The sequence below is a fragment of the Myotis lucifugus genome, unplaced genomic scaffold (assembly GCF_000147115.1).
Source record: "Myotis lucifugus unplaced genomic scaffold, Myoluc2.0 scaffold_177, whole genome shotgun sequence".
NCBI lineage: Eukaryota > Metazoa > Chordata > Mammalia > Chiroptera > Vespertilionidae > Myotis > Myotis lucifugus.
In genome coordinates this window covers 1,776,303-1,788,903 of record NW_005871225.1, presented here as the reverse complement: position 1 = coordinate 1,788,903, position 12,601 = coordinate 1,776,303, and the positions used below count along the sequence as shown (strand labels likewise).

The window sequence follows — 12,601 nt, the reverse complement described above, 5'->3', positions numbered from 1 at the left end:
CTATTGCTTTAATCCCAAATATAGATTTTCTCAAAGGATATATTGCTTTTACCTTAATTTATTTTTTTTTTTTAAAAAAAATATATTTTATTGATTTTTTACAGAGAGGAAGGGAGAGAGAGATAGAGAGTTAGAAACATCGATGAGAGAGAAACATCGACCAGCTGCCTCCTGCACATCTCCCACTGGGGATGTGCCCGCAACCCAGGTACATGCCCTTGACCGGAACCGAACCCGGGACCTTTCAGTCCGCAGGCCGACGCTCTATCCACTGAGCCAAACCGGTTTCGGCTGCTTTTACTTTAATTTAAACAGAGCACAAAGCTATGGACTTCTTTACAAATATCCAATAAGAAATCAAATATGGACTTTGCAAACTTAAAAAATGCACCAGACCCTAAACAGGGATCTTCTGTGCCATTGGTCAATTTTGTGCATACAGTAGGCACTCAATAAAAGTTGAATGAATGGGCAAAGGAATGCATAAATGTCCTCCTTGCATATCTAGACTTACTTTTCCTTCACTCAGTTTAGATGACCTGAGAAGCACTTCCTCAAAATAACCCTCTGGTTCACCATTAGAAGAATGTCTGGCACCAGCTGGTAGGAGATATTAATAGCATGCACATTAGGCACTTGTTCAAGGCACATAGATAGCTCAGTGATAAAATCTTTAGAAATATTTGGACAGTTAAGATTATTGGAATATGAATCAGTTGTGGTTCCTTAAATCTTCACTCTAAATTTTGAGAAGTTAATATCTGGTTTGGAAATTTTTAAGAAAATAAGCAATACTTGCTTTCAATTTTGGAGGAACTCAGTATTTGGGCTAAAGAAAGAAAGCTTACAATAGTAACATTTTCTTTTTTCTGTGACAAGATTCTTTTGAAGGATTCAGATGCTAAAATAGAGAAGAAAATGGAATTTTTCCTTCAAATTTCAATATTTAGTATTTTAGCGATCATTTACCACTGATAAAGAAATCACTTGTCCACAAACCTACGTTTTTATTTCTCCCTAGGTAACATAATACTCAAAAAAGAGAGATATGCTGGAAATTACAAAACATACTAGGTTATCTTTAGTGATCTCTGGAGGGACTTGGGAAAGAAAGGGAATGTGATGGGACTATAACCCATTTTTCAAATAATACATAATTCAGAAATACTTGTATCTTTATCAGACAGAATGAACCAGTCCAACTACTAATTGATACTTGTTAGTAATCTATACTTGATCTAAATTTTTCAGGTATTTAGTTTAACCAGCAAGAGACACAAATTCTAAGCAACTCTTCTCATAAAATGGTCTATATCTTATTAGATAGCCATAAAGACATTTCATTCTCTGAGCCATTTTCAAAGTTTCTACAAAAGTACTGATGTTAAGATGGACTGTTTTTCTTAATGTGTAATGTCTCTAAAGGTTTAAATCAATTCATACTAAAATAAAAGATAAACAAGCAGCTTTGAGTCCTCAAATACTCAGATGAAGAGACAATTCTACTAGGTATCTGCAAGGCAGAGACAGTGGGGAATAAACAAGAACAAGATGTAGTTGCTGACCTTGAGGAACTTTCCATCCAGCTGAAGAAATAATAGGAAAAATGAGTGCTACTGAGATAACAGAAAAGCTCTTTTGTATACAATATGAGGAAATCAGATGTTTAAAGGCAGAGATATATACTACTCTCATTCTGTGTAAAGAGGCAGAAAAGGCTGGAGAGGTGGGCCACTTGGAAGGGCTTAGAAGTCTGGTAGAAACAATTAGACTTGATAATGGTAGTGAAAGGGGGAGTGAGATGTTTTTGTAAAGCAGGATGAATTCAGGCGAGCTAAAGGAGGTAGGTATTAGATCAACTAGAAAATTGATTAATATAGGTACAATTTCCTCTCAGTGTACTTTAAGTAGTATCTCACAAGATAACTAATGTATCTTTCAAAAATTTTCTTGGTCTTTACAAAGTCTTTTATACTTTTAATCTACAACATTTTTATTATCTCCATCTATCTTGATCTCTCTCTTTTGTTCTCTCAAGTATATGTTAAGGAATGTAGGCAGGTGAATGAAAAAAAGAGGGGAAAATAAAGCATAATTAATTAATTTTAACTGAAAATTATTAGTACAAAAGCATTTGTAATTCACTTGAAATTAATCTGAAAATAAAAATGGTGTCATCATGAATCTAATTCTAGAGAAATTCTAGTATGCTTTTTAAAAAAAATATATATTTTATTCATTTTTTTACAGAGAGGAAGGGAGAGGGATAGAGAGTTAGAAACATCGATGAAAGAGGAACATCAATAAGCTGCCTCCTGCACACCTCCTACTGGAGATGTGCCCGCAACCAAGGTACATGCCCTTGACCAGAATCGAACCTGGGACCTTTCAGTCCGCAGCTGACGCTCTATCCACTGAGCCAAACCAGTTAGGGCTCTAGTATGCTTCTATTCTACTGACCATTAAACTCACTTATAAATACATAAAATGCATCATTATTACTGTGTTTTTTTAAAAATATATTTTTATTGATTTCAGAGAGGAAGGGAGAGGGAGAGAGAGATAGAAATACCAATGACGAGACAGAATCATTGATCAGCTGCCTCCTGCATGCCCCCTAATGGGGATCGAGCCCACAATCCTGGCATGTGCCCTAGACTGAAATGGAACCCAGGACCCTTCATTTGCAGGCTGACCCTCTATCCACTGAGCCAAACAGACAAGAGCATTACCTACTGTGTTTTATTTTGTGAGGTATTTAATATTTATGCATACTAAGAAGAAAGTAACTATTTTGTCATGCAACTCAGCACACTATCAAAAAGCATAATGTAATTACATTTAGCTTAAATAGGTAAATAAAACAAATATATATTGATTTTACCTTTGTTTTAGTCGTCTTTTGGCTGTTGTGGGAACATTAGCACCATAGCCATAGGAAAAAAGAACCCTTTCAGCCTCATCTTCATTTTCAACTGGAAAATATTAAAAGTGTATAATGTGAAATAGTTTTTTTCCCCTAAGAAGGATGGCAAAATAAAAGAGGTCATAATAATGACTTAGGGAACAAAAGAACATTAAAAAAGGGCTAATGTGTAATCTCAAACAGGCCATTTGTAAGCAGAAGCATATTTCCTAAAGTATATACTTGCTTGGATTTGTTCCATTTATTTTTAAAAGGTATAAGGGATTACATCATAGGCCATGCTAAGTTTTCTTGTTGTAAAATATAATAATACAGATGTTTTATTCTAAATGAATGAAAGCCTTTTTGCATAAAAATGTTATCTATACTAATAAAAGGGTAATACGCTAATTAGACCGGGCGTCTTCTGGACATCCTTCTGGACAAAGCCACGGTAGCGGGGCTGAGGCAGAGGCAGTTAGGGGCGATCAGGCCAGCAGGGGAGAGCAGTTAGGGAGTGGGCGATCAGACTGGCAGGGGAGAGCAGTTAGGAGGCGATCAGGCCAGCAGGGGAGAGCAGTTAGGGGGTGGGCGATCAGGCCAGCAGAACAGAGCAGTTAGTGGGTGATCAGGCCAGCAGGGGAGAGCAGTTAGTGGGTGATCAGACCAGCAGGGGACAGCAGTTAGGGGGTAATCAGGCCAGCAGGCAGAGGCGGTTAGGGGCGATCAGGCCGGTAGGCAGGGGAGCAGTTAGGGCCAATCAGGCCGGCAAGCAGAGGCAGTTAGGGGAGATCAGGCAGGCAGGGAGGTGAGCAGATAGGAGCCAGCATTCCTGGATTGTGAGAGGGATGTCTTACTGACGGTTTAGGCCCGATCCAGGGATCGGGCCTAAAACGGCAGTCGGACATCCCCCGAGGGGTCCCGGATTTGAGAGGGTGCAGGCTGAGCTGAGGGACCCCCACGTGAATTTTGTGCATCGGGCCTCTAGTGTAATTATAAAAAAGTAATAACATCAATCTTATTACTTTCCTTCTTTAAAAAGAAATGACTATTTTTAATTAGAAAGATGTTCATTATTTTATCAGTAGAACAACTGTACCTTAACGTGTAACAATGAAATTAAGCACTTAAATAGAATACTCTGTGAAGAAAATGTGCAGCACTAAGAATGTATTGATGGACTTTTTTTTTAATTATAAAAAAGTTTCAGCAAAACCATTTCCTTCTAAATTCTGCTATTGTCACACCACTTCCCAAAAGGAATTTTAACTAATAGGTTAATATTTTATAGTTAAAAAGTTTAAATGTAATGACAATTTTACTGTAAATTGGCATTACAAATTCAATATGCACTTATTTGTTGATTTGTCCTTCTGTAGTACAGTAAAAATTTCAGGAATACTCCTAAGTGTTTTCCTTCAATTTTGTCCCTGTTTTTCAAGGTGAACCAAGATTAGTTTTCAGAGGTAGAATTATTAGTTGTGAGGGACATGTGGAAGCAAGAAATGATATATGCCATTGGCAATATATCAGCTATCATGGCTTCAGATAAAAATTGAGCTTTATGCCCAGCCAGTGTGGTCAACGGCTGAGCATCAACCAGGAACTAAGAAGTCACTGGTTCGATTCCTGGTCAGAGCAGGTGCCAAGGTTGCTCTCTCATCGATGTTTCTTTCTCTCTCTCTCTCTCTCTCTCTCTCTCAAAATCAATAAAAATATATTTTTTAAAAATTTGAGTTCTCTAATTCAGCTCTATAGGAATTAGAGTTGGCAGTTAGATATCTATCTTATTCTTGTCTCTCCTAAATATGCAGTTCTAAATCCATAAGGGAAAGGGTAAATTTAGTTAACATCTTAAAAAACCCATCAGCTAGATACTAATGGACATCTTAAATTGGATTTTAATACTTACTGGATTAATAACTCGTGGGATAACTATTTTGGTGATGATTTAATTACAAGAACAATGTACTATACAACATGGTGAATGGTAGTTAAAAAGTTATGGCTATAGCCTGGCTGGTGTGGGTCAGTGGTTGAGTGTCGTCCCATGCACCAAGAAGTCACTGGTTCAATTCCTAATCAGGGCACATGCCTGAGTTACTGGCTCAATCCCCAGTGAAGGGTGTGCATGAGGCAGCTGATCGATGTTTTTCTCTCTCTCCTTCTCCTTCCACTCTCTGTAAAGTCAATAAAAACATATATATATGTATATATATACATATATATATATATATAGATCAAGAAACTAGGCTCTTCTCTATCCATTCACACTGGAAGTTAAAATAAAAACAATATATATATAGGCTCTTCTCTATCCATTCACATTGGAAGTTAGAATAAAAACAATATATATATATTTGTTGTTGTTAATCCTCACCCTGCAAGGGGCCCAGGTCGGGGAGGAGCCTGTAACCAAAGTATATGCCCTTGACCAGAATCGAACCCGGGACCCTTTGGTCTGCAGGCCAATGCTCTATCCACTGAGTCAAACCGGCTAGGCTAAAAACAAATTTTTAAAAAGAGTTATAAGTGTCTTAGGAGCTCAGTGCCACCATTTCCCCCATGTTAAAGGAATTAGAAAGGTGTGGGGAGACTGACATTCATAGAGAAAGTGCAGGAGGGAATTACATGTGTAAAGTCAGAGCTGTGAAGTTTTAGTAATTGTGAGAAAAGTGGCTGGAGTTAGTCTCGAGTACAAAGGTAGGCTTAGTTCTAACTGTGAATAGGATTTGTTTGCTAGGCTAAGGAGTCCGGCACTTATTTTACAGTCAGTAAGAAATTAATACAGGGGGGTTATATGACCAATAGATTTTTGTTGTTGATGCTAACATTGTAGAAGAAAAATTCCAATAATGGAGAAAAAGGTGACCTAGATTGGTAGCACAAAGAACTCCTCATAATTTACACTAGTAACCAGTTGAGACATGGTCAATAATAGCAATGGAGGATAGAAAAAAGAACTTGGTTTCTAGACAACTGAACACGTGTGAAAGTGAGATGAGTCAGTAGATAGAATAAGGGAGGAATCAAGACTGACAAAAACTAGTTGGAAACTTAGACAGGCTTTAACATTATTAATAGAATAACAATACAAGAAAATTAGTAAGGCTCAAGGAGGAAAGAGAAAATAGAAATAATATAAGATATTTAATGACTGCAGGAACTCCATACAGAACTGGGGAATCCCTAGCCTATAGACAGTAATTGAAATTGTGGAAAGAGGTAAGATTATCCAGAACTGAAGAGGATGAGGGGAAAACCCCCTGAGAACTATTACAATTAGATAGAAGAGGCAATAAAAGTGATGGAGTAGAAACAATCAGAGGCAAGTGAATCAAGAAGCAAGAAAGGGTTCTGAGAAATGTGACAAATGCCTAGCAAAGGTTTCAAGTAGGACAAAAATGGGTAGAATGTCCCTGAATTTGACAATTAGAAATCTGATTTTTGTTTTATTTTTGAATTTACTTAGTTTCTAGGCAATATTTGTATTTTTAATAACTTGATGAGAGTTGAAAACTAAACTCAAATATCCAAATAACACATTTATTTGATTATAAAAAGCAATTTAAGTGTAAATAGGATACTGTAATTTGCCATGGTTACACCTTAATAAATAAAGTCTAACCATCATTATGTCAACTGAAATTAGCTGAATTAGATGGTAAGCCCTTGAATATTGTACACATTGTTGTACTAAAAGGATGTTTTGCTTACATCTTTGAAAGTTTGGTTAATCAATAAGTATTAAACAAGGATAAAAATATTCCAACTTCCAATGTGAATGGATAGAGAAGAACCTAGTTTCTTGATCTTCCAAGTACAGGTAAATATATTTTATTCTAAGATGGTTTTAAATTGGCTTATACAATATCATAGCAAAAAATAATTTCTATATTTCTTCTAAAGATTTTATTTAAAATATTTACACAGAAAAGTTGAAAAAGGTGTACAGTATATACCCATATATGCAATATCTGGATTCTAAATTAAAAATTGTACTATATTTATTTATCATACATCTTTTCATTCCCATATCTACCCAAAAATCTATCTTATTTTTTGGGTGCATTTCAAAGTATGTTGCAGACATCTGCTCTTCAAACATCAACAGTTCCACATGCAAATCATAAATTACACTTTAATATTTATGTATAGTTCTTTTGTTAAGAGCTCACCAATTCTTTTTTGTTGTTGTTAATCCTCACCAAGATTATTATAGTTCTTTAGTAAAAAATAAAATTTACATATAGCAAAAGGTACAAATCTTAAGTATACCTATGAAATTTACTTATCAGTATACTGTGATTGTTTTGGAATTTGAAAATAGTTTTACTCTTTCTTTTTGATCTTTATACTTCTTTCTTTCTTGTCTTATATTACTGTGTAGGAGCTCAATTACAATGTTTAATATAAGTTATGAAAATATAAATTCTTGCCCTGATGTCTTCTTTAAAGGAAGGTTTAATATTTAATATTTAATCATTAGGTATGATATTAGCTATAGGTTTATTTGTAGAATAGAGGCCTGGTGCACGAAATTTGTGCAAGGGTGAGGGGGGTCCTTCAGCCTGACCTGCACCCTCTCCAATCCAGGAGCCCTCAGAGGATGTCCTACTGACGGCTTAGGCCCGCTCTCCCCGGGGAGCGAGCCTAAGCCACAGTCTGGCCTCCCTCTTCAGGAGGCAACCGGGCTGATCAGGGGAAGGCGCTGCTCCCATCACCCTGTTGCTGCTGCCACTGCCGGCCGCCACAGCCGCCAAGGTGTTTTCATCAACACGGACTCCAGTCATTTCACCACGAAAAAATGACAACTTTCTTTAGGCATTTTCAAGATGTCTCTTTCATGGGATATGACATGTCTTTCTTTCTTTCTTTTTTTTTTAATCCTCACCTGAGGATATTTTTCCATTGATTTTTAGAGAGTGTGGAATAGAGAGGGAAAGACAGAGAGAAACATCAATGTGAGAGGGACACTTCCATTGATTGCCTCCTGCATGAGCCTTGACCTGGGCCCCGGCCAGGGAGAAGCCTGCAACCTAGGTAGATGCCCTTGACCAGAATCGAACTGGACTCTGCGGTCGGCAGGCCGAGGCTCTATCCACTGAGTCAAACCAGCTAGGGCAGGATATGACATTTCTTAGCCCCTCCAGTAGTGGACCTTGGTTTTTTCCTCCAGGAGTGAGGTGGAAAACCCTAGATCACCTTCTTGGATTCTTATTACACAAGTTACCAAGAACACTGTGAGTGGCATACCAGGAACTTAGATAATGAGCGGTCAGAAAAGGTGTTTCCTCTGCAGCTCACGCGCAGAGGTGGGACTGCCAGCACACCCCAGCTGGCAGGCCCTGTTCTCTGCAGGCCTGCTTGCCGGCTGCCACTGCGGCTGGCAGACAGGCCCTGCTCTCTGCGGGCCTGCGCCATCCATGGCTTGCCTCACTGCGCAGCAGTCCCCTCCCACCCACCTGCGCATGCAGCCTCCTCCTGAGCAGTCATGACTGTTATGGCGTCCTGGCTAATTTCCATATTACATATTTATTTATATATATATATATCTTTATGAAATGAGGAAGTTCCTTTATTCCTAATTTGTTTCCACAGAAGGACATATGCAAAATTATAGAGCTAAGAAAGTATGGAACTTTCAAGATGATACGCTATGCTATAAAATGGTAAGGCATGAAAAGTAGACAAATAAATGAGTCTAATCATACAAAAGTCATGCTGAGGAATTATACTTTAGATTGTATTAAGGTGATAAAGGCATTAAAGCTGATGCATGGTATGATCAAACCTGTATTTTATAAAGATTACTCAGACAGTCTGGTCAGCGTAGCTCAGTGGTTGGGCATTGACCTATGAACCAGGAGGTCACAGTTCAATTCCTGGTCAGGCACATGCCTGGGTTATGGGCTCCATCCCCAGTGTGGGGTGTGCAGGAGGCAGCTGATCAACTATTCTTTCTCATCATTGATGTTTCTATTTCTCTCTCCCTCTCCCTTCTTCTATGAAGTCAATAAAAATATATTAAAGAAAAAGATTACTTGGACTCCAGTGAAGAAACTGAAGATAAATTTGAAAACTATTGCAATTATCAGACCTTGGAAATGGAAAACAGACAATGAATGGAATGAAATAACAGTTTGTCTTAAATTTGCCTATAAATATTATAGTCTTTACAATAAATGTTCCCCAAATAGATTAAAATTTAATGTCAACTTCAATTGAAGTTTAAACCCATTTTAAGAAAGCCACTGTTATTTCTCATTTTTGAACAAAAATAATGTACTGTAGTACACATCATTGTCAATGGTGAAATGTTAATTTAAAATATTTCCTTAGAGTCAGGGACAACACAGGGAAAATAAATTAGAAATTAGGGTCAAAGATTATAACATAGTACATTCAAAGAATTTCTATCTGTTTTTCAAGACTAATTCAAATGTTGTCTCCTCTCAGGTATTCCTCTCCACCAAGATTGAATTAACTCAGGATCTCTTCTGTACTTTCACCAAGGATTGCCTATCTCTTGCTAATAGCACTTAGCTCACCACTTTAATTATCTGTTAATATGTTTGTCTCTCCCAGCAGACTAAACAAGGAACACCTAATATGCAATCGTTATTGTATGAACTCCATTTCCCCAGATCCAGGCATATGTAAAGCATTTAATAATCACTGAATGAGTAAACTAAATAAATGAAAAGATAAAATCTACCACAGTTAACTTATTTTTAAAATCTCAACTACTAGAATTAAGACTAATTTCTAAAATGTAAAATATTCTTTTAAAAAGCCACCAATTATATTTGAAAGAAATAAAACAGTTTTAGGAACAATACTAGGTTCCTTGTGCTGCCAACAACAAAACAAAAACAAAAAGCTGTGTGTGTGTGTGGGGGGGGGAGGGTTGTGGGAGGCTTACTTTCTGCAGTTTGCATTATTATTTCATCAAGCTCTTTTTCCAGTTTCTCATAAATGTCTAGCCTCGCCTGATGCTCAGAGTTCTGTGTTTGGAGTTCAGTAATGCGTTTTTCAGAAGAGGACTGGAGACTATAAAATTCTTTAGTTAAAACCTATTAGTGAAAGAAAAAAAATTGCAAAGGCAGATTAAATAACAGTTAAGACAAAAACGTGATACAAAAATATTATTAGTTTTTTCCCCTCTTTTTACTAGTAATGATTCAGATATGAAGTGAAAGTAGTTCAATTGAGATGACTAAGTACAATTATTTCTACAGAAAATAATTCAGTTGTTTTTAACTGAAAATTACAAAGCACTTTATTATATAATTGAATAAAAAACAAATTTAAAAACTGAAATAGTTATAGGAGTAAGGCTAGCATTTGCTTGTTAGGATTAAAAAATGCAGTAATGCCATACTTACTTGGAGGTCATTTATCTGGAGATCGCAGCCATTTGGGAAAGGCTTAAAAAGCCATGTGCAAAGTGATACACTCATAAATGAGCCCTTTAGTTTTCCATCAGAGCTCATTTATCTACCCATGCCATACTTTCAGTAAGATTTTTGGTTTCTTGAACAATCATAACTTGAAAGCAGCAAATTAAAATGTAAATGTGAAGTGCTACTTGGGGCAATATCAGAAAATATCTTTCTACATAAAGGATAAAAATGATAAATAAAAAAAACAATACAAAAGGCATGGAAATGAAGTTACTTTAAGAACAAAAATCCAGTATTCTTCAGTAATAATTCATTGAAAGAATCACTATGATGATTATAATGAATTCACCAAAAAAAGGAGACATTTCTAGTGACAAAGGGATGTTTTAATGCTTAAATTAAATTCCAATTATCTAGAAAATTTACAGACTAGTACAAACTAAATTATGAAGTGGTATTACACTTGCTTCCTTACACAGAATCAGATGTATTTCCTGAGAAGCAATATAATAGGATTTCAATCCTACCTTTGGCACTTATTAGTTGTGATCTTAGGCAATTACTTATTCTTTCTTGGTTTACCATAAATATTGTTGGAGTATTAAAGGAGAGGGTAAATTCACAGAGCTTAGCGAATGCAGAGAACACAGTAAGTGTTGAAAAATACTATTATTATTGTAAGAAGTACAATTATAATAACTTGTATTAAATGGCTCACAGAAATAGAGGTGTATGAATTTAATTACCCTGAATTCTCTGTAATTAAAACAATTTGGAAGAAAACGTATTTTCTCTATTGACATAAAGTTCACCCTAACAAATGTATGTGATTGAGTGCTATCTATGGAGTGGAAAAAGAATATGCAGAAGACCCATTTACAGTTTATAACAAGTAGAAATTACAACTTAATTTTCCTTAATCTATTCTGTATCATTTCCTTCAATGATTTTCATTAAAACTTCTCCCCAAAATAAATTAAACATTATCCCCTATCCTCCAAATATATTCCTTTGGAGAGTGGAGAAAGAATAACATGGTAATAATATTTTTTAGGATGATTTCTAATGTCCCTGATTGGGTCAGCAAAAGAAAATTCAAGTTTTAGCATTATTTCTTCTTGCTTGCTAGGAATTTGTTTTTTAGAGAAGGTGGCCAGTGGGACAGGACTGGGTGAAATGAGGTGGACATGCCCTGGAGCCAACCTCCTGCGGTCACTCCCCGGCCAGCAGCACCTAGGGCGGTGCCAGGTCTCGAAGGGCATCTGCAGTGAGCAGGATCCCTCCGGCAGGTGGGGTCCCTCGGCCTGGCCTGCGGGGATTGGGCCGAAATCTGCAGTGCGCATCCCCCAAAGGGTCCCAGAGTGCGAGAGGGCACTCTGCAAAGTTGCTGTCACTCGGCAACTCCTGCATTGAGTATCTGCCCCCTGGTGGTCAGTGCATATCATACCTACAGGCTGATCGGCCAGTTGGCTGGTCGCCTTAGCCTTTTATATATATAGATAAAGAAATCACGACATAGTGAAAAAATCTGGGGCTTTCACATAGTTCAATCTATTGGGATGTAATTCATTAAGAATCTGGTTGCTGATGGCACTAACTCTACTGATAAACGAGAGGATTAGTAAAGACAGTGTTAAATGACTGCCCCACAAAACAGCTGATATTTTTCACTCGTATCCCATTTCCCCCAACCAAAACAACAAAAGGCACACACAAAGAAAAGCTGCAGAAATAAATATCTAAAGAGATAAAGAATAAAAAAGTTGAAAATAGGATATTTCATAAAATATTATTTTAAGATGAGATTTTAAAAATAGTATTAAATTGAGAGATATGATTTAAAATTCTCCATGACATAGAGGAGAAATCCGCAGAAACTTCTGATCAGAGATATCTTCCAATACCTCTGTACCCCATGGGGGAGAATTCCCTTTCAGTATGGATTTGTCTGAGTGACTGCTCTAAACAAATTCACAACTGTTTCTGAAAAGCCAAAGAACTTTATTATTAGACCTATGAAAGGCTATTCTATTAAAGTTTCTTCAGGAAAAAACAATATATACACATTTGAGCTTAAACATTAGTATATAAAATAGGTCAACTGCTTTTAGGACTCCATTAAATACCAAAATCTCAGTGGATCATTCCTCTCTTTAAATAACTTAATGATAATAAAAAATTACATAAAATTATATTTATATATATGTACATGTAAATCTGTAATACACAATTAAAGGCCAAAAATTACTTTTAAAAAGATAAAATATAAAAAGCCAGTGTTTTGAGAGCC

General features: G+C 36.5%; 1 protein-coding gene across 1 annotated transcript in view; it reads right to left on the bottom strand.

The window, feature by feature from the left end:
* Nucleotides 1-12,601, bottom strand: part of PIBF1 (progesterone immunomodulatory binding factor 1) — a 209,059-nt gene that overhangs the window by 79,439 nt on the left and 117,019 nt on the right. The window contains exons 12-13 of the mRNA XM_006096365.3: nucleotides 9,831-9,981; nucleotides 2,885-2,975 (exon numbers count right to left, since the gene is read on the bottom strand). Of these exons, the coding sequence (XP_006096427.1) occupies nucleotides 2,885-2,975; nucleotides 9,831-9,981 (242 nt within the window). The remainder of the gene's footprint in view (nucleotides 1-2,884; nucleotides 2,976-9,830; nucleotides 9,982-12,601) is intronic.